We start from the raw sequence: 23,675 nt of genomic DNA on the forward strand, positions 1-23,675 counted from the left end.
CTGGTAGGTACTTTATTGCCACTGATTACAATCTTTTTAACATGTATACAATTAGATTGTTAGCTCCCAAACCAAGCCTCCTGGCTTTTTGCACATAAAATCACACTCAAAGTAGGGGGATCTGTGCAATGTTATAGGATAGAGGGGGACTCTATCTTACCATACAGAGAGGGGCCCGCGTTCACCACAAGACCCGTCAGGGGAAAAGGGGGAACATACTACTCACCATACCGGAACCAGGCGGGCACCAACTCCTGACAGTACCCCTCTCCACCGGGGCGGGAGGGCTGTCGACCAATACGGACGCCGTGACTCATGGTCCTTGGCGTTTCAGCGAGACGTTTAACTCGCGGGGTCAGTCCCCCAGTGGGACTATGTCGTGGCCGACCCAGCGCGGAGCTATGGCCTGCACGCGCTCGTAGGCTGAACTGGGGTGACCACTGGATCTCAACATCCCGCCCGTCGCCCAGTTCAGCTTTCTTGCTTGAAGATCTCGCAGGAACACTGGAGAAAAAAAAAGCTGTCTAAAAAATCTTTTCTAAGAAAAAAATCCTGCCAGGACCGAAGATCCCAGCAAGGTATCTAGGTCCTTACTCCTGACTAGACAGAAAAAAACTGATTTGCTGAGGCAGAGAGAGAGAGGATATACCCTCTGGGACTGCCCCTAGGGTGTGGCCAGAGCATTTTATTTCCTGTCTAGTCCTGCTCCTGTGGAGGCAACATAACCCGAAGGTGCTGTATCACCGAGGACTACGTCTGTCAATGAGCGATAGAGAAAAAATAATTGAAGGAGAAGTACAGTGCCACTAAATTGGATAACTAACTAAACAAACTTGCAGAGGTAAACCAGAGTCCATGAGTCCATATAGAGAAAGGTTTCAGATGCGGAAAAAATGGCCGTAAATCCAGCACCAGTCTTGCAAAGGAAGTATCCGGCAAAGATCACACAAAACAAATAAGGATGTAACCTTTCAAAGGCAAAAGCCCCCCTAATGCAGCACGCTTTTATATGGTACCCCTAGTTGTTTGGGAAGCGGCCACGCACCACTTCAGGTGCGTGATGACGCACTTCCGCTTCCGGTGCGCGATGACGCACTTCCGCTTCCGGTGCGCGATGACGCACTTCCGGTTGCGGCGTGCGTGATGACGCACTTCCTGTTTAACAGTCAACAACACTGTGAAGCGCTGCCGAACTCAAAAGACATGGCACATGGAGGGGCAGAAGAAAAACAAAAAGGACAACGGCGATAAGAGATAAAGGTCCCACAACCGCCCAAGGCTAGCCGGGACAACCACTCAAATTACACTAGGTCCTCTTTGAAAAAAAACCCTCCAATCAGCAATCAATTGGAATTACAATCAAGTTACATTCCAAACCGTCTTTAACAAAATATAAATATAAAAGCATTATAATCATGTGAGTTTGCAACCAAATTAAAAATTACAAAAAACACACAAATGTAAAAGCAAATAAAAATATGCATAATAAAAACTAAATTGCATAAATGGTAAAACCGTATCATACAGTAAAAACATCATTCCCCACCTGTCTGCAGCAGATTAGTAAATCCCACAATGCATATGAGGCACTATAGCATTCAGTCTAATACATGTCACTACGGTCCCTATGAGATCAGCAGGGATCAACGGTGCCCCCCAAGACCCCAAAGGGAGGGGTTGGAAAGACAGAGTAGATGAAATTACAGTAGATAAATGATGCACACCTAACGGCGTTACAAAAACTGAAGTGGAAAGAATGAAGGTGGGACCTACAGGCGATATACATGAGATTAAATCTTACTCAGATGTAGTCATCCTCGTGAACTGGCTTTTAGGCACCGACTTGAGCCACGAAGGGTGATGGTAGCTGTCGGTGCCAATATAGCCATTACGATCCGTGGCTTTAAAGAAGGATGTAGTCACCAGTTTGTTATCTTTAACTGTGATGTTGAGGTCGAGGAAGTGTATATTGGACGCGCTCGCCTCATGTTGCAAGCGTATCCCAAAGATGTTAATATTCAACTCCTCGAAAAACTGGGATAAGGACTCGACGGTGCCATTCCAAATCAGGAGGACATCGTCGATGTACCTTTTCCACATCACTAACTCATCCCGTTGGTCTCTAAAGATGAAATCCTCCTCCCACTTTGCCATGAACAAGTTCGCCATACTAGGGGCGAACTTGGCACCCATAGCAACACCCCTGGTCTGGAGGTAATAGGTACCCCCAAACCAGAAGTAGTTGTGGGTCATGGCAAAGGAGAGGAGGTCCAGGACCAACTCCCTTTGGGCCAGGATGAGTAGTGGGTCCCTCTGTAAGAAGGAAGAAACCGCCTGGTGACCATGCTCATGGGAAATGATAGTGTAGAGGGAGGCAACATCCGCGGTGGCCAGCAGATAGCCATCCCTCCACACCATCTCATCCAGGAGCCGAATCACCTGCGTTGAGTCCCTCAAAAAGGTGGGAGTGGAGACCACCAATGGCTGTAGGTACCCGTCAATGTACTTACCAACCCTTGAGGTCACAGAATCTATCCCACTGATGATGGGACGGCCTGGTGGGTTAACAGGATTCTTGTGAACCTTAGGGAGGTAGTACATGATGGGTACCCTTGGGGTCACGGGAATCAAAAACAATTTCTCCTTCTTATTGAGGATGTTATCCTCAAAGGCTTGCTCTACTATCGTAGTAAGCTCTTTTTTATACTTGCGGGTGGGATTGGATCTTAGAAGAGAGTAAGTATCTCGATCTGACAGGATATTGGACATTTCTGCCAGATATGCTGTCTTATCCAAGACCACAATCCCCCCTCCTTTATCTGCTGGTCTAACCACCAGATCATCCCTGGACTGCAGAGATTTTAGTCCAGCATCAAACCTCTTATCCGCAGTTTTTTTTTACCTTCAAGCATTCTATACATGAAGGTAAAAAACCTTCTGTGTGCTGCTCCCACCCACAGTAACCCCAAATACTCACCTGAGCTCCCTCTTGATCCAGCGATGTGCATGAGAGCCTCAGATGTCCCAGACTTCCTCTCCTCATTGGCTGAGAGAGCAACAAGAGCCATTGGCTCCCACTGCTGTGAGTCAATGAAGAGACAGCGGAGGGCAGAGCCGAGCCACAGCTCTAGGTGTCTTATGGATGCCAAGAGCAGGGCTCAGGAGCGAGCAAGCACCAGTTCCCCACATAGCAAGCGGCTTGCTATTGGGGGCACTGGTCCAGGGGGAGGAGCCAGGAGCACCGATGGGAGACCTGAGAAGAAAAGGATACAGTCCATGTACATCAAGGCTGAAGAAAGAAGCAACACAAGAAGCCAAAAAGTGCTGACAAGAAGCATGCTGATAGGAGGAGAGAAAAGACTGACAGAGAGATTGAGCTCATTACTGTGCTGCTTTTCTTTTACTATCCAGTCACAGGTTGAGGTGGGTCCAGGATGATTTGGGCTCAGAGAAGGGGTGGCCAGGATATTCAGAGTTAGTGTAATTTTTAATTTTGTGAAAAAGCAAACTTACCCTTTAAGGATAACTTAAGTTTATATGGTATACATTTTTGGGGTTTGTTTTTTGAGGGACATTATGCTTCCAGAAAAAATAAACAGATACATAGTATGTTCAACGGTAATAGTACAAAGTATGAGAACTGTGTCTTGTACACAGTAAGTTTTATTCTGTTACAATTACGGAGATGGAATGGTCTTAAAGAATAGAATTAGCTAGACTAAGCGGTTCTTATCACGGATTATAGAGTAGGGCTAAAGGAGGGAGGGGATAGGAAAAGGTTGTTGCACCAAGTCTGGGTCTTCTCACCACAAGAGGAGGACAAAGGTAGAGGAGCGGGGAGAAAAAGGTAGGGGAGCAGGAGAAGGGAAGGAAGGATTGCTTTCTCATTTTCCTTACTTTTCCCATTTTTTTTGACTGGGGCAAAAACTGGGTGGTAAGTAGAACTTGATTTATGATTCTGTGCCTTCCAGAATTTTGCCATCTTATCGTTTTGTCTAACGCATGGGTGTCCAACCTTTTGGCTTCTCTGGACCACATTGAGTGTGGAGAAATTTTCTCAGGCCGCATATAAATTATATACTATAGTTAAGGTATATACTGTAAGTAATAAAAAACTGCTGCACCCTTCCCGTGCTGCCGTGACCCCCCCCCCCCCCTCCCCCAGCACTAATTTAACACAATTAGTGGATGATCCCCTCCGAGGCTGCCTCTGTGGCCATGCCCCCGACTCCTTTTTCTTCCTCCCCAGCAAAAAAAAAAAAAAATGTCAGGGGGCAGTGGGCCGCATTGCCTGCGGTTTTGGGCCACATGCAGCCCCCGGGCCGCAGGTTGGACATGCCTGGTCTAACGGTTCATTTTTCAAAGACCCTATGCCTGAACTTCCATGAAGGAGACAGTCTGGGTTTTTCACACACAACGATTACAGTTTCTGCTGCTGGGAAATGTGTGAGACTAGTTTGATTTGGGAGTTGGTGCACTCTTCAGGTTATTTAGAAGGGCTTCACCTTTATGAAAGAACCTGCCTGTGACCATATGGATCAGTTGATAGACCTTGATGAGGAAACACAAGGGGGAGCGAGTCAAGATTGTATGAAAGATTCTTGAAGGGACTAGATACCAGCAAAGAAGCACCCTGAATTTGCCATCACTGCCATAACCTGGTCAGAATCTTTTGGCTGTGTTGGTCCACATCTGGTTCCAATCCTCTTCCTTCATATGCCCCACTCAATTCTCCATTTCATTTGAGTGAGGAAGAAGAAAAGGGTACATGTTGTCTGTGTGAGCAGGAGAGAGCTCACCAGAGTAATGAGGGCTGGGCCCCCTGGTTTGTTCAATAGGACCCCCTCAAAGGAAAGGGTGTTTGAGAGGATAGATCAGTCCTGTCATGCATTTGTAATTGCAAAAAAATTTTAATTTGGAGATATTGAAAAAAAAACCCTAGAGTTACATTTATGTTTATCCTTGACAGCTCCAATGGGATAATGCCCATATCCATCAGAAAGTGGGTGGTTAGGTACAAACTGTTATGAAACCAGGCATTGAACACTTGTGGGTTAGTATGGCCTGAGGGTATGGCCTATAGTAAAGGGGTGTGTGGTGAAATGTATTTATGTACGAGTCTCTGGCTGTCCCAAAGCCTTAGGGAATGTTTGGTGATCGGACATGTCAAAATGATATGGTCCATCCTGACAGGGGCACAAAGGTATGCTTCCAAGGAGACCCACAAGGGGGCCCCCTTGGTGGACTGCCACTGCTCTACTTAGTTGAAATTGGCTGCTTGGTAGGACCTATGGAGTAAGAGGAGGCCTGAGCCTCCCCGGAGTTTGGGTTTGTGTAAGATTGGTTTAGCCGCTCAAGGTAAGGTACCCTTCCAGACAGATTATAAGATTTTCCTCTGTATTGCTCGAAGGATAGGCAAGACTTCGGCATAGTAGAGAAATGTGGGTAACAATGTCATCTTTATTGCCATGATCCTAACAAACCAGGACACACTGTGCTTTTCCCTGGATGCCAGTAACAAAATCGAAAACAAACAGTTTAAGATAGTTGGCCTGATAGAGTGTGTCATATGACAGAGTAAGATTTGTATCAGTATGTTTTTACAGTTGTACGTTTGAGGAGGGGAATAAGCAGGGAAGTCCTAGAACCTTTGTATGAAGTTAAAGTTGTCCGGAGGACCTGGTCCTTGTAGGACATTCTGTTAACTGACCCTGCTATGGTTTCCACTGGATGCGCACAAAGCAACCATTCATCCAATTAGCCTCTCAGCAAAAATAATAAAATAAAATAATGGAGAAGCCCAGGTTAAACAAGAGTGACTTCCTTCACGCATCTTAGGCCTTTCAAGCAGAACCAAGTCCTGCTCATTGAGAAAGGCTGACTCACCTGAAAACTGAACATTTGCCTTACCCACTTAGCTGACTAATAAGTAAGATGGACCCAATATCGATTCTATTGAAAAGGTGACAAGCTGGACACGTTTTTAGCCAATAGACTCCATGACACCCGGCCAGCCTGTAAACTATTTCAACTACGCACCAGCAATGGTAGCCTTACAGTGAATCTGGTTTACATCTTGGATATTTTTTTGGTGCATTTAAAAAAATGATATAGTACAGGCTATGGATTACTGTTGTGCCACAGCCTTTTTTGCAGATCTTTCACTCCCTAAACTTCCAGATCTCTCGTGAACCTCTGTAGATGCAGAAAATCTTTACTGAAAACATCTACGAATGATACTATTTTCTTCAGTAAATTCTTGGATATAGTCCCTTATCATCCCCTCCAATAATTTACCTAATATTGATGTTAGGCGGACTGCCTGTAGTTTCCATGAATATGTCTCTGTCTGTCCTTTTTTGAATATTGGTACCACATTGGCTTTTCTCCAATCAGCTGGAACAATTCCTATCAGTATGCTGTCCGCAAAGATTATCAGGCTATAACCTGACTAAGTTCTTTGAGGACTCTCAGGTGTAAGTCATCTAGTCCTGGTGATTTATTTGTGTTAAGTTTATCTAGTCTTTCCTTGACTTCGGCCTCTGTTAGCCACAACAATTAGTCCTGTAATGTGTTATTAACAATCCTGACATGGTCATAATAATTTATGTGGGCAATGTACTCTGATCTCGCGTTTTTACTGTTAAAGAGGTTGTAAACCCCCAACATTTTTTTTTTTTTTGCCACCTGCAAGAGAAACACATAATGAGCTAGTATGCATCGCATACTAGCTCATAATGCAATACTTACCTTAGAACGAGCCCCCGCCGTGCTGTCCGCTTACCTGCATGACGGGGGACATGTCCAGTCGCCCGTCTTCTGGGATTGCGGCATCCGGCCATCTGATTGGCCAGAGCCGCGGTGACGTCACGGGGCTCTGAAGGAACGGCACCAGCGGCCATATCTAAAATAATTCCTTGGGATTTTGCTTTACTCTCCTCTGCTATGTGTCTCTTGTAGTCTTTTTTTAGCTGCCCTGATTTAGTTCCTACACTTCTTCTTGCATTCCTTGTAGTGTTGGAATGCTGACAATGCCCCCTCCTATATTTTTTAAAGGCAATTTTTTTTCTCTTTAATAGGATTTATTACGTTACGGTTTAGTCACCCAGGTTTAACCCTTGGCTCTTCTGCATTTATTGCCCATTGGAATACCTTTGTTTAATATGTTCCTAAAGGATTCTCATTTTTCTTCCCTGTTCAATGTTACTATGATTTGGTCCCAATTAATGTCCTGTAGCATTGAGCACAGTTCAGAAAAGTTTGCTCTTTTGACATTTAGAGTTCTTGTGCTACCTTCATGCCTCCTTTTTCTATGATTTACGCTAAATGTGATCATCCTGTGATCACTAGGTCCCAAGTTCTCCCGTATTGCCACATCTGAGATCAGACTTGGATCGTTTGTAAATAATAAATCTAGCGGTGCGTTCTTTCTAGTCTGGGAATTTATATCCCTTGTGGCTATTGAAGAAGATATTGAAATTATCATTTTACTGGATTTATAGAGAACAACAGTTTGCGTAGCATCTTACATCATAAAGGGAGACAGTAGTTATAATACTGTAAAATACAAATGGGTTAAGCGGGCCCTGCTCATAAGAGCTTACCAAGTTTTTTTGCTGGAGTTTAACTTTGAATCTCAATTTCCCCCTTCCTCCCCCAGTGAGCTTTTATTTATTTTTAATTTCTTTTTTATAGTGACCGTTTTTCAGGTATAAAAGGGTATCCTTCTTCACTTCTCCAATGGTCCTTAAAGTGGTAGTAAACTTGGTTACACCACTTGTACCTACAGGTAAACCTATAATAAGGATTACCTGTAGGTACTGTGAAAATCTCCTAAACTTGCACAGTTTAGGAGATATTCATAGTGCATGCAGCTGGTGACATCACCGTCACATAAGCTCTGATGGTCCGGCTTACAGTGCCGGACCTTCAGAGCCCATCCTGTAATCAGCGGCTCCACTGCACAAGACGTCATCACGCCCCTGGCCATTCATGTGGCTGGAGGCCGCAAACCCAGAAGAAAGACGGGGGGAAGATGTCAGCCCTCTCAGACATTGCAGCGCTGGAAGGCTTAGTTCTAAGGTAAGTTTCTCAAAACGTGCTAGTATGCAATGCATACTAGCAAATTATGACATTGTCTTGCAGGGATTTTTTTTTTTCTTTTTAACACCTGCGGTTTACTACTGCTTTAATACAGTAGAGTGTCAAAGTATATCAGCACTGTTCTCCAAATTATTGCACTGTAAGTGCAGAAGTGCAGGGCACCATGGTGACCCCCTCCCCCCCCCCCCTTACAAGGAGCAGGCTCATGAGGCTCTGCACGCACACAAAGTGGGTTGAATGATACTGGTCATGCAACCTTGTATAGCAGTGAGTCTGTGAGGGACAGCGCAAGACAGAAGGTACGTTTTGCAGGGAGAGCTGCTTTTTTATTATACAATTGCTAGGCTACCTAAAAAAATAGAATTGGGCAACACATTTATATCCTCTTAGTTCAATTAAAAAGCAGTAAATATGCAGTTCTCTGCCCGATACCCTTTTTTTGTGTTTCAGATCTACAAATATTTTGTATGCTAGTGAGGGATAGTAGGAGGACTGACCACAAACAGGCAACTAAACACAGCTCAAATACAGGTATGAGAACTGTCTTATATGCCAAAATATCTGTGATTTGGTTTATCATCAGGTCCTGCACCTCAACCACAGACATGCAGGACAGACAGGTCCAGGACTGTGTACAGCTGCAGAGTCCGTCTGCCTCCTATTGCTAACCTTCCCTCTCCCAGTCTGGGTCCTGCTGTGCAAAAGATTACAAAAAGCTGCTAAAAATACACACTTGGGTATTTATGCCAGGTGCCTTTAGAATTGTAATACTATTAATAAACACATACTTTTTAGCATTCTCAAATATTTTCCAGCAGTTCAGCTACACTTTCTAAACAGATGTCAAAAGCAGATGCACAGGGAAACCATGTTTTTTTTTTAAAGAAAACATTGTAGATTTTTAAGCATTACAATGTTTACATTTCATGTGGCAATTTTAGATGTCAGACTGTTACATGTTAGATGTCAGATGTCACACTCTCTAGTCTAGAGTTTACTTTGCACAATGATGTAGTTTCAACCATTCACCACATGATGGGGCAATTGTATAAGCCATGATTACAGACCACCCTTGTGAACCATTCAAGATAAAGCACGCTTCAGTGACAGGACTATGCGAATTTTCATTACAAGACAAGAAAAAATATTCTAGATCTGTTGTTAGAATACGAAAGACAGATGCAGTTGATGGCTAAGCGATTATAGCTTTAAAAAAAATGCCTGACATTTTTTTTAAAGCTATTATAGCTTAGCCATAAACTGCATCTGAAAATATATTTTAGTTATTTCAAAAGTATATGTTGCAGAGAGGAACATTTCTCATTGCTCATTATGACCAGATTCCAACAGTCATCTCTCTGTACATAACTGAAAATGAAACAAGTATTCTGATTAGCTGCCGTGAGTAACAGCAAACCTACTTGTTAATATACTATAGCCTATTACTAAAATATACGGCCCATTCACACTGTGCACTGGGTTAAAGCAAGAAGTTACTGTGCCATACAGTGCCCTGCCGCCTGTTTTTTGGAATGGACTGGCAGCGTACTTATGGAAAGTCAGACATGACCCTTTTCTTTTTAAGGTTAAGTTCACACTGCTGCGATCAGATTTTGATCCGACTTTCAGTATGATTATGTGATACAACTCGGATACTACTTGGATGGGGTTTGCATATTCTATGGGGCCATAATCATGCTGGAATCGCACCAAAGTAGCACAGGGCCCTTTTCCAAAATCACACTGTGCTGCATTAATGTGAAGAACACACACCGCTGAAAACAATGGGATTGATTTACTAAAGGCAAACAGACCATGCACTTTGCAAAGTGCACTTGGACTCTGAAAGTGCAGTTGCTCCAGAGCTTAGTAAATGAGCAGAAGCTCTACTGACTTCCATCATCCAATCATGTGCAAGCAAAACTACGCTTTTTTTTTTTTCCTTGCATGTAATTGGGTATTCTTTGCAAAGTAAAGCTTTACCCCATTTACTAAGCTCTGGTGCAACCTGCTATTACAAAGTGCAGTCTATTTGCCTTTAGTAAACAAACCCCAATGTGATTTCCATTGTTATGCGATTCTGTGTGTCTCAAGTCGCATCTAAAATCGCACCAGGCCTGGTGTGAACCAAGCCTAACAGCGCAATACAACATGCAGCATGTAATTGCTTTCTTGTCAAGACAGAAGGACTGGATGGCAATCGGGAAATCAAAAGAAAATATCCAACTGCAAGGTAATATCTATTTTAATAGTCCAGTAACTTTTTTTTTTTTTAACTTGCGTACTTCTTGGCAGTCCATTTCTATATCCTTCATCCCCTCACCTCTCTAAAATCGGAATAAGAGGCACAGCTAAAAGCACCACAATAAGTTGGCTGTGCCAAACCATATTAAATGGGCTGAAGGTCCTTGACATCTCTACTGGTCAGTACTGGAGTGCAGCAGTATGTGACTTAAAGCATGCGTGTGCGTCAATTTCTATTCCACTTCTATTCCACTGGCTAGGACATACAGTGAATAGTGTGGGTGTCCTGGCTGCACGGCGTCATTGACTGCTAGGATGCAGGGAGCCAGACCACAAAGCGTGATGCATTTCCACGAGCCAGCTGCCAGCACCATAACAACCAATGATGCTGTGCAACCAAAACACTTGGAAACGCATGACACTATGCCTAGCATACCCATAAATATCCTGGCACACACATTAAGACCATTGCATTCTGTTCTACTGTGTACATCTAGGATATGTATAAGCTTGTACATTATGAGTGTGATTATTGGAAAGGATCTCTGCTAGTTGGACTGCTTAGCTAATACCTAAACAAATGATAAAACGGCCTGTTAAGTAAATAAATCCATATATATATATATATATATATATATATATATATATATATATATATATATATATACACACACACACAAACACACACACACACACCTGTTTAGGCTCTTCATTTTCCACCAGCTGTAATATCTGTGCTTCCAGCGACTGAATAAGTTGATCTTTCTCTTCAAGCTTTCTTCGCAATGTTTGGATTTTTGCAGAATCTGCTTCATGCATTTCATGGCTTTTCTGACTTCCTGAGATCCCTTCATAATAACTCTGTTGAGAAATGTATACCATAAGGAAAATGGCTATGATTACCAGTTTTACAGGCGGTCCACGGGTTACAAACATCCGACTTATGTATTCTGTTCCACAACCAATATATGGGACAGTAGGCAGGATTTCTTATTTTAATACTTACCTAAAATAAAAGGCAGACACCTGTACTTTTGGAAAACGAATTGGCCGCGGCCGTTTATTATTGGTTTTAAAACTTTCAATAAATATATAATAAAAACATCAACACTCTTAACAGCCTAGCCACCATGGCTCAGGCTGCATAAATACAATTTCAGGTAAAACCATAACTTCCACTAAAATATAAAAACCATCCCCCTTTGCTAAAGCAAAGGTGACCCACCACATAATATACAGCCGCGACAATGGAGGGGGGGATGGGGAACTCACACCAATGAGTCTTCTGAGGCGAATGAGCCCCTCTGAGGCGGCCCCTCTTTATATAGGGGACTCAGAGGGCTCTAGAAGCTCCTACGCTAATCCTGTTCCTATAGGTGCTCTGACCCCTGCAAAGTTACGCCCACTCCAGCTGTTCCCTCAGGATAGCCTCATCTCCCTCCCCTTTTTACCTGAGGAAAAAAGGAGGGAAATACTGCCACCTAAACCTATACTATTTTCCCGCCACTCTCCCATGAGGAAAAGGGGGCTTATTACAGCCTTCCCTTTTCTTCTCATTCCAATCACAGATTTGAAACACAAGCATAAGAACATGGTGAGAATAGGTGGGCCTAAGCTTGGCCAAATACTGACTTTAATGCCTCATTTCCACTGAGCGGTACAGTTCGGTACAGTTCAGTACGTTTCGGTATGGTACACCTTGATCGGGCTTGCGTTTCCACCGCCAACAGTACCTAAGCTCAACAGTACCTCAACAGTATTGCTCCACCCTGTTGGTACGGTACTAATGTGCTTGGTACCCCAACGAAAAGGTACCATAAAAGTAGTACGGTACGGTTCGGAATTAGGGTACCATTTACAACTTTTGACAATTGAAATGGCAAAAATTGCGTACTGTACCGAACCGTACCGTACTGCTCAGTGGAAACGGGAAAGTCAATATTTAAGAAAAATAGACACACTGGTGGTGTTCCCAGAATTCATGATTGCATACCACTTTTATAAAGAACAGCTGGGTCAGTGGTTGTCAACTTATGATCTAAAGGGGGCCTCAATTGCAGTCCCTGTCATTGCCAAAGGTTCGCACATAATGTTCAATATTGTAATGCTTGAGAGGACTGTCAGAAACTGCAGACATAATAAAGGAAATGAGGGTCAGAGAGTGTGGAAATGCTACGTTTTTGGCTGTGGATATGCTGCAGAAGACAACATGAAACTAAGAACATGTTACAATGAGGCTAGTAGAGATCAATACTATTACCCTAATGAAGTCTGAGGGCCGCACATCATTTATCAAAGGGCTACAGGTTGGGCACCAGGGATCTGGAGAGTGATGTATAAGTCGACAAATGAAAATACAGCAGGGGAAGCAGGTATTCACATACCCAAAAGTGTGTGGATTCCTGTATGGGCTAGGGAGCAGAAAAGCAGCAGAGGTTTAAAACACAGAACACTGGAAAGTGAAGTATAAATGGACTTCTTTAAAGGACATTTTTTTTTTTAATGAGTTTTGTCCCTGTGATGACAATATCAATGACCCTTAGATCGCTTTTGCTTTATGTCTTAAAGACATATTCCAGTTTGCGTAAAAATAAAAAAAGCACTCATATTGCAAAAATAATTTTTGCATTCACTATTTTTTTTTTTTTTGGGAGCATGCAAAGCATTGCAACCTTGACCAGTGCACCATGTTTGCAATGCACTATTCCTCCAACTCCAGGTCTGTACATAGGTACAAATCTTTTGTTTTGACGTTGAAGGATGTAACCAATGCACTTCGAGTTTGGGGACATCCCCATTGAGAACTATGAGTACCTCTGCCACAGTCTGTCACTGAATGAATGACATGGTTGTGCAGGTGGAGAAATGATGAATAAAAAAAAAAAAAAAAAACTAGAGGATGCTGTGGGGATAAGAACCCTGTAATTTGGGTTCTTTTACTGCCCCCTGGATGCCCACCCAAATCCTAACAAGGCTGGCAAGACTCAATACCTGCCGTGGCCACGGTGCTTTGCTTAGTGGCCGTGGAATTTTTAACTTTGGATGCAGAATTTGAAAGAAAGTGGCACTGCATGTAAAATTTGGGATCAATGGGGCCACACTGTAGCTGCCAGCCAAACACTTGGCTTGCATTTGCAATGCGGTCCCCTCATTGTGAAATTACTGTTTTGTCATTTAAAAAGAAGAAAAAAAATTCAGCATCAGGAAGCATCAGGCGCCACTACCCACTGTGATCCACCACAGATTGCTTTTTAGAGGGCAGTAAGCTTACCTCCTGTCCGAAAAAGTTGTCAGGTAAGTGAGGGCTGCGGTATGTTCCATGATGCTCCCTAAATATGGGTGTAATATGAAACATGGGGCATAAAGGTGGAATTAGCCTTTAAATATAAAAATGACTAAAACCGTGAAAGCAAATAAAAACATATTAGTAACTTTTTTCATGTCTAGCAGATGTAAAGCGAAAACCAGCTTACCGGGTCATCAATGAATAACTAACAATAATGTTTATTTTATAGCACTGAAATAATGGCGGTGAAGCTGACTTGTAAAGTAACACCGGCAATCTTCTAGGTTACACACTGTACATATGCTCACCTCATAGCTTGATCTCATTACAGCAAGAGCGTCCGCCAGCTGTTGCTGGAAACTTTTTCTAAGGGTGAACAGTTTCTGTAAAGAAATGGAAATCACAGGTTAAATTATAAAAAAAAAAAAAATTGGAAATGTTTAGTTTAGCATAGAATCCTTTTCTTGGAGTACATCACAGAACACAGGGTACTTCATATTTAGGACTACTTGGTGTTGTACAAATTTTATTAGGACTAGTGTGGACATCTTTCAGGATCCGTTTTATTTAGATTGTCATTATGGCTCCTGTTGTGGGTTTGCTTGCAATACGCTCATTAGAGCGTGTACGGACAAACCGGCATTGAGGAAAGACTACTGGCAGTAAAAACCTTCCCTTAGATGTGTAGACACATTAGATCTACATAGATATCTCCATCGGCCAACACTCCATGCGCAGGTCTGTTTGCCGATATAGATCTATATTATTGCAGTGCAGAGTAAATATAATTTTGATATCTATCTGCCTTTATGAACAAATACACGCTCATCTCTTTCTACTGTGCCTGATCACCAAAGGGGAAACTGCATGGCTCTTTCCCTGCAGATAGCCTCACGTCTATGGAAACAGTAGTATAATCATATTAGGCATTGTTCTCGCTTTGCTAAATGGGATTCACGCCAATAGTAGTGGCAGGAATACATGCACGAGTTTGATCAGAGCAGTGTTTACGGTTCTGCATGCTGGTTTAATTATGTAGTAGTGGCAAGAAGCCGTGCACTCTGTTCTGCTCATTCACAATCATGTACTTCCCCTTTCTATTGTATATTTGAATGTGTACAAGTGTGTCATTGGCTGATCCTATGGGAGTAACTTGTGTCATGTAACTGTACATTTGGAACTGATTGGCTGATGTAGTATAGCCATCACTTCCTGCTTTTGTCCCTTTTGTTGTTGTATAAATAAAACGGAGCTCCATGCCTTGAGCAGGACATTCTTGTGAGCATCCAAAGTGATAGCAGCCTTTATGTCTGTATTATTGGGAGCTGCTGAGCGTGCTCAATTACCTTAAACAAAAGAGCTGGGAACTGTGCTTTTTAGCACAATGGGATTGATTGCACTTGGTGTATATTAATATCCAAAAGTGCACTTATTAGTATAACAGAGTAATTTTCTACATCAAGCGTACATTCATTTCAAAGACGTTGGGTAATGCTGCCACCCTCAGGTGAATGGACCCTATCCAAAAAAAAGCAGGATTCCCTGCCCAAGCATAACCCCTCCCAGCTCAGCTAAACCTCAGATTTGTATCAAGCAATGAGCAACACAGAAAAAGAGGGACGTGTCCTATGACACGGGGGAATGAACATCTATCTGGTAAAACTTAGTAAATGTGTGCAGAGAAGACCAGGTAGCAGCCTTACAATCTTGAACAATATAACCTTGATGATTAATGGCCCAGGAAACACTGACACTCTGAGTAAAATGGACCTTTGCTGGGAAAGAGGAACCACCTTGCTCTTGATATTACTGGCCTGAGAAATACGCTGAAATAGTGGATCAAGAGACAGTCTGACCCTTGCCAGTACTCTCGCGTGGCACAAACAGGGACTCAGACTGTTGAAACAAGGCTGGAGACTTCAAATGAATGAAAACAGATGAAACAACATCAAAAGAGTGAAGTACCTCCTCCTTAGAAAGTTTAAGATTAGGACAAAAAGATCCTTAACAGTTGGAGTCCCACGTCTTGCGGAATTCCTCCTCCATGGGGTACTGCCAAGCAAAATACTTCAACAGAAGAAACACCTTCTCCGGGTGAGCCCAATCGGCCTACATGACTTCCACCAGGACCCAACTCTAAGGACTTTGGGAGAAGAGGCAACCTCAAGTTAGTTCAAACCAGGTTGGCCAAGAAGTTCACTGGGATCTTCTGGTAGCTAAAATAGCGTTATCCTAAGAGGACTTGTCTACAGAAGATTCCCTCTCCTCAACAGCTTCCTCTTCTTCATTCTTTTGTTCCAAACCAGTGAGGAACCCTGAGAGCTGATCATGAAAACCAGAAATAGCTACTGAAAAATTCCTCTGACACAAAGGAACTTGAGGATAGTGCACCTGAAACAGTAAAAATACCAGATGATGGGAGTATACCTATTCTCAGGCAATTTCACCATAGGTAAGCCATTACAAGGCAAACGGTAAAGAGGAATTTGGGAGCCAACCCCATCGCCCCCCTCCCCCACACTCCTCTGCTTGCATAATGCCATGGCTTGCTGAGGTAAGCAGGTCAGTAAAAACTGAAATTGGGAGTGGCTACACAGCCTAGAAGAGTGTCTGCCAATGCCAGACACCTAAGTGGCATCCACTGAATAACAAGTGTCTGTTGAATATTTGCGGAGCACTGGCACTGCTGCATTGTACAGAGGCTGTGCCAGAATACTTTAGAAACTGGGCTGGAGCTGTGTAGGTGACAGTGCTGTGGCTGTTCAGGAGCTGCCAAACGCACAGGTTTCCATGACTAATCCTCCCCTTCTGAACTCCACTACAGCGTAAAAAGTCTTCACTACCCAAAATACCAAGAGAACTTCCACATAATCCACATACAGGGGCAATCACCATTCCTTGTAGCAGAGCCATACATGCTTATCTTCACTCCTCACAGTGGGTGCATCCTGAAGGGCCTTCAGGAACTCAACTCCTCCCAAAGGGGGATCACTGTCCTGGACCTGTAGAGTACCCTGCCAGTGATATATCCGATACGGAGCGCCCTGGAGATTGCTGCCCGCAGAATCCAATGCCAACTGGCAACTTTACAGGCTTCTTGCATGGAGGGTGTGGATACAGTCCCTCTTGGCATCAGGACTGTAGGTGGCCAATCCTGATAATTAATTTCTATTCCCCAGCAGCAGTGTGCAGAATTGGCCATGAAATAGGTGACTAACAAAATAGGGAGCCTAGGAAAAGAAATCTGCAGAGATTAATTGTAGGCACATCACCAAAAGACACTAGCTAAAAACTAAGGCTTAGCTGAGATAGGCAGGATTATATATATATTTTTTTTCTTTTGGCCAATGTCCTTTCACCTTAAGGTGGCAGCATAACCCAAGTAGTTATGAATATGAGGTACCCTGTGTCGTGTGATGTACGATTAAGACAGGAAAAACAAATAAATATTTGCAATTTTTCCAGGTAATATGACAGGTATAAAAAGGGAAGTGATATTTGCCTAGAGTTCTTCTTTTCAGGAGAACCCATGTAAAAACCTAAACATATAGTTTTTTTCTGTACACACCACACAGAATCTGTAACCTAAATGTTCATTAGCACTTGAGGGTAAAGGGAGGTTCCTTGCTAATAAGTGGGTACTACACTTTAATGTCCAGCAGCCAGTTTCTCCTATCTTTGCACCGTTAACCACTTGCTGACCAGGCACTGTACATTTACTGCGACCAGCAGGCCAACTGCACAGAATCATATATATGCAATGCTGCATTACTAGGTAGGGGGCGCCCCCTTCCCCTCTGGCTGTGCTGTGTTGGGTTTCATCACAGCACATGCCGATCACTGGGTCCTGGCCAGTGACTGACCGCTGGCACCTGATGATCAGGTCTGAGCTTCATTGAACACAGCTCTGTCAGTGTCAACAGCACAGAGCTGTGTTCAGTTACAGGGGATCTAGTTGTTATCAGTGGTGGCCGGTTTGTTAGGGGCGCAGGGGCGCCCCCCCATCCATGCGTCCGGCCCCCTAATCTGCATGCAGGGGCGCCGGACGCATGGATTTCAATGGGGATTATTTTTTTTTGCATCACCTGATTAGAGCCAGAGGCTCTAATAGGGCGATGCAAAGGGTGGACCCGGGGCGCAGAGCACTGCGTCCCGAGCCCACCCATTGTGTGACAATAGCGAATGAAAATTTTGGATCTTCCCATACTTTCAGGGCTCCTCCACACCACATAGTGTTTATTTTTGTTCACATAGCACGTGTAAATTGTAAACGCGCACTGCAATGTGTAGTTCTCTGTGTAACAGCGTGCTGCAATGAATTACTGTGCAGCACTTTGCTGTGGACTGACTCCATAAGGCTGACCATACAGGAGTCATTTTTTTTGTTCAACCAGCAAAGAAAATGGCTCAAGTTCCCCGTCTATACACTTGATGTGGAAGGGGGAATCCCTTCTGCTAAACTATTGTGGCCTGACAGTGGGGAAACTTCCATCAGAATACGCTTATCAGCACCACCAATAGCCAGTAGTGCTGATTGACGGAGAGAACATTTTCCAACAGGCTGGTTGTACACGAGTCAATCGATAGATCACCTTGTGTACAACCAGCCTGTTCATCTGTTCCCTGCTGAATTTCAATCTGTGTATGGCCGGCTTCAGGGCTAAGTTCATCTTTGGAACACATTACATCCACCCATACATATGGTGGAACATGTAATATGTTCCAGTTCCTGCCCATTCTACCCCCCCCCCCCCCCCCCGCTGTCACAATTTAAAAACAGCTCAGCCCACACGCCCATGTTATTCACATAGTTCTGTGAATGAATGAACTACAAGTACCATCAGCCACCATCAATAAACTGTGAGGACGCTGGTGAGCATCCTAATAGTTCATTGATCTCTCTGCAATTTAGTAACTGCCTGTCTTTATCAGAGGTACGGGCAGACCGTGTACTGGCAGTCTGCAGGATCCTGGCAGTGTGTCTGTTATCTGCTGATAGCGGGTGCAATGCTTTACAGGCTCCTGTGTATACATGAATAAATGTACTTTTTTTTACCTGCAAAAAGATATGCATTTATTTTTTTTTTTTTTTGTAAAAGTTAAACTTATACTTTAAAATTTTAGTAAAGCCCACTTTTTGATTTTTACAAACAGGTAAGCCTATATTAGGTCTTACCTGTAGGTAAAATTAATATCTCCTAAATAAGCACCGTTTAGGAGATACAGTATTAACCCTGGGTGCAGCCAGTGACATCCCTGGGGCATGCGCTCTAAAGGTCCAACATACCTTACTGGAACTTCAGAGCTTCGTGCCGAAACCGAGGGCTCCCGTGCGCATGTTATGTCATCCCGGCTTCGACCATTCAACCACCTGGAGCAGCAAACTCGGAAGAAAGACCAGGGGAAGAGGTCAGCCTCTCTCAGCGATGACAGAGGGGGCGCTGGAGGGCTTAGTTCTAAGGTATGTATTTCATATTGTGCTAGTATGCAATGCATACTAGCACATAATGCCATTGTCATACAGGTGTTTTTTTTTGTTTTTTTTTTTAAACCAGATGCAGTTTACAGCCGCTTTAAGACATAATGCAAATTGCCTTGTCTTTGGGATCGTGGGCTCGTTCACGCCAGCAGTGCAGTGACAATGGCCACCAGGACAAATAAAAGGGGAATCCCCTCAGGGGGGACATACACAATAATAAAATCCTAACATGAGCTCCAACCCATCAGCACAGTTGTGGCTTTAAATTTTTTGCTTGTTTATTATGTATTCGGTCTGACCAGACTATCGAGGTTGAGCAGCCCTCCCCACCCCCCACACACACCTGTACTCAATCAGTGTCCACTATCAAGTAGATATAGGAGGAGTCCCCTGTAGTGCATTTGCACATCTTTCCCAGCAAGGAGTGTTGTCTCCAAGGGTTAGAAAGGCTGGATTCATCTCTTTTTCATGGATAGTGTAGGACCCACTGATAATGGGGTACTTTGACATAGTGGTGGGCTTGAGCACGATATGGCCATATGGTGGGACCAAATCCCCATTTTTATTTATGGATTGTCTTCAAATTTGGTAGTAATTTCTTTTGCATGTGTGCGCTATTCTTTTTTAATATACATACTAGCACATTATGCCATTGTCATACAGGTGTTTTTTTTTTTTAAACCAGACGCAGTTTACAACCGCTTTAAGACATAATGCAAATTGCCTTGTCTTTGGGACTGCGGGCTCGTTCACGCCAGCAGTGCAGTGACAATGGCCACCAGGACAAATAAAAGGGGAATCCCCTCAGGGGGGACATACACAGTAATAAAATCCTAACATGAGCTCTAACCCATCAGCACAGTTGTGGCTTTAAATACAATTTGATGTTCAGTGATTTGAAATAGAGTCTAGGTTGGGTGTTTTCCTTGGCTTTAGAAGAAAGAATGGCCAAACCTTTTTATGAACGGCTTCTATATCCCTTATGGTATCATTCATACGATTAGAAATTTCCAAGGCCTGAGCTTGAATTTTCTGTTCATATTCTCCTTGCAAAAGAGTCTTCTGGAACACAACTTCTTTCTTTAGTACTTCAAGAGACTGGAGAAAAAAAAGTTAGAGAGTACATCAGAAGTCAAGTATTGGTTCAAACCTTAATTCTTATTCCCAAGGCGGAGCCCTGATCAGCAGTGATCCATGCCTACAAAATACATACTGAAACACAGTGGCGGCTGGTGCTCAAAATTTTTGGGGGGGCGCAAAAAGAAAAATGTAATAGGTATTGCTTCGCGTCAAAAAACGCAGTAAAAAATTGCGTGACTTTGAAGTCATGGTACAGGCATGGCACAGGTGATGGTATAGGCATGGCATAGGTGATGGTACAGGCATGGCACAGGTGATGGTACAGGCATGGCATAGGTGATGGTACAGGCATGGCACAGGTGATGGTATAGGCATGGCATAGGTGATGGTATAGGCATGGCATAGGTGATGGTACAGGCATGGCACAGGTGATGGTATAGGCATGGCACAGATATGGTATAGGCATGTCACAGGTCATGGTACAGGAGATGGCATATGCCCCCTTTCAATGCAGTGACCAGCGTACATGCCCCCTTTCAATGCAGAGACCAGTGTACATGCCCCCTTCAATGCAGAGTTCAGCGTGCGTGCCCCCTTCAATGCAATGAACATTGTGCTATGCCCCCTTCAATGCAATAAACACTGTGCTCCCACAATGCAGAGTTCAGCGTGCATGCCCCCTTCAATGCAACTGTGCTATGCCCCCTTCAATGCAATGAACAATGTGCTGTGCCCCCTTCAATGCAATAAACACTGTGCTGTGACCCCTTCAATGCAATAAACACTGTGCTATGCCCCCTTCAATGCAATAAACACTGTGCTGTGCCCCCTTCAATGCAATAAACACTGTGCTGTGCCCCCTTCAATGCAATAAACACTGTGCTATGCCCCCTTCAATGCAATAAACACTGTGCTATGCCCCCTTCAATGCAATAAACACTGTGCTGTGCCCCCACAATGCAGAGTTCAGCGTGCATGCCCCCTTCAATGCAACTGTGCTGTGCCCCCTTCAATGCAATGAACAATGTGCTGTGCCCCCTTCAATGCAATAAACACTGTGCTGTGCCCCCTTCAATGCTATGAACACTGTGCTATGCCCCCTTCAATGCAATGAACACTGTGCTATGCCCCCTTCAATGCAATAAACACTGTGCTATGCCTCCTTCAATGCAATAAACACTGTGCTGTGCCCCCACAATGCAGAGTTCAGCGTGCATGCCCCCTTCAATGCAACTGTGCTGTGCCCCCTTCAATGCAATGAACAATGTGCTGTGCCCCCTTCAATGCAATAAACACTGTGCTGTGCCCCCTTCAATGCAATAAACACTGTGCTGTGCCCCCTTCAATGCAATGAACACTGTGCTGTGCCCCCTTCAATGCAATAAACACTGTGCTGTGCCCCCTTCAATGCAATAAACACTGTGCTATGCCCCCTTCAATGCAATAAACACTGTGCTGTGCCCCAACAATGCAGAGTTCAGCGTGCATGCCCCCTTCAATGCAACACTGTGCTGTGCCCCCTTCAATGCAATAAACACTGTGCTGTGCCCCCTTCAATGCAATAAACACTGTGCTGTGCCCCCTTCAATGCAATAAACACTGTGCTGTGCCCCCACAATGCAATGAACACTGTGCTGTGCCCCCTTCAATGCAATAAACACTGTGCCCCCTTCAATGTAATGAACTCTGTGCTGTGCCCCAACAATGCAGAGTTCAGCGTGCATGCCCCCTTCAATGCAACTGTGCTGTGCCCCCTTCAATGCAATGAACACTGTGCTGTGCCCCCACAATGCAGAGTTCAGCGTGCATGCCCCCTTCAATGCAACTGTGCTGTGCCCCCTTCAATGCAATAAACACTGTGCAGAGTTCAGCATGCGTGCCCCCTTTAATGCAACTGTTCCTTGCCCCCATCAATGCAGAGTTCAGCGTGCGAGCCCCTTTCAATGCAGAGCGCCACAGCATTGTCCCCAATCACTGCAGAGCGCCACAGCATTGTCCCCAATGATTGCAGAGCGCCACAGCATTGTCCCCCAATGATTGCAGAGCGCCACAGCATTGTCCCCCAATGATTGCAGAGCGCCACAGCATTGTCCCCAATGATTGCAGAGCGCCACAGCATTGTCCCCCAATGATTTCAGAGCGCCACAGCATTGTCCCCCAATGATTTCAGAGCGCCACAGCATTGTCCCCCAATGATTGCAGAGCGCCACAGCATTGTCCCCCAATGATTGCAGAGTGCCACAGCATTGTCCCCCAATGATTGCAGAGTGCCACAGCATTGTCCCCCAATTATTGCAGAGCACCAGCATTGTCCCCCAATGATTGCAGAGCGCCACAGCATTGTCCCCCAATGATTGCAGAGCACCACAGCATTGTCCCCCAATGATTGCAGAGCGCCAGCATTGTCCCCCAATGATTGCAGAGCACCAGCATTGTCCCCCAATGATTGCAGAGCGCCAGCATTGTCCCCCAATGATTGCAGAGCGCCAGCATTGTCCCCCAATGATTGCAGAGTGCCAGCATTGTCCCCCAATGATTGCAGAGCACCAGCATTGTCCCCCAATGATTGCAGAGCACCAGCATTGTCCCCCAATGATTGCAGAGCGCCACAGCATTGTCCCCCAATGATTGCAGAGTGCCAGCATTGTCCCCCAATGATTGCAGAGTGCCAGCATTGTCCCCCAATGATTGCAGAGCGCCAGCATTGTCCCCCAATGGTTGCAGAGTGCCAGCATTGTCCCCCAATGATTGCAGAGCGCCAGCATTGTCCCCCAATGATTGTCCCCCAATGATTGCAGAGCGCCAGCATTGTCCCCCAATGATTGCAGAGCGCCAGCATTGTCCCCCAATGGTTGCAGAGCGCCAGCATTGTCCCCCAATGATTGCAGAGCGCCAGCATTGTCCCCCAATGATTGCAGAGCGCCACAGCATTGTCCCCCAATGATTGCAGAGTGCCAGCGTGCGTGCTCCCTTCAAACTTACCTGGCGGCGGCGCGGCTCAGCTTCTTCCTCCTCTTCTGCGGCGGGTCCTTCTCCCTCGTCGTCTCGGCGGCGGGAACCGGCGGGCGGGCGGCCTCTCCTCTTCTCTAAGCGGCGGTGACGGTGAGTGACTGACGCACGCACCGGCACCGCCCCCATTGCGACGTCAGCGATATCCTGGATGATGATTGGTCCAGGCTGTAGACTGGACCAATCACAGCCAGGATATCAGAAAGTGGGGGTGTCCAACCGCAAAGACTTGCGCCCAGGATACCCCCCTACCCCCCCAGAAGGCAGCCAATCGGCGCCTCTTCTGGGACGTAACCCCACCCCCCCCAGCCACCAGTTCCTTGGGTTCAGGCCGGCGAACCCAATTTTTTTTTTTTGAACAACTTTATTTGTTCGCTTTGTTTTTTGTTTTCTTTTTTTTTTTAGGGGTAGGGGGGCGGCGCCCTGGCGCCCCCTATGCACGGGCCGCCACTGCTGAAACATCCACTTCATCAA

General features: G+C 44.8%; 1 protein-coding gene across 1 annotated transcript in view; it reads right to left on the reverse strand.

Annotated features, from left to right (window-relative positions):
• LOC309556431 (uncharacterized protein C10orf67, mitochondrial) overlaps positions 1–23,675 on the reverse strand; it is a 222,951-nt gene that overhangs the window by 187,979 nt on the left and 11,297 nt on the right. The window contains exons 3-5 of the mRNA XM_082258895.1: positions 20,067–20,210; positions 13,942–14,016; positions 11,044–11,208 (exon numbers count right to left, since the gene is read on the reverse strand). Coding sequence (XP_082115021.1) covers positions 11,044–11,208; positions 13,942–14,016; positions 20,067–20,210 — 384 coding nt within the window. The remainder of the gene's footprint in view (positions 1–11,043; positions 11,209–13,941; positions 14,017–20,066; positions 20,211–23,675) is intronic.

Source organism: Pelophylax lessonae (genome assembly GCF_965119305.1).
Source record: "Pelophylax lessonae genome assembly, chromosome: 5".
In the NCBI taxonomy this organism is placed as follows: Eukaryota; Metazoa; Chordata; class Amphibia; order Anura; family Ranidae; genus Pelophylax; species Pelophylax lessonae.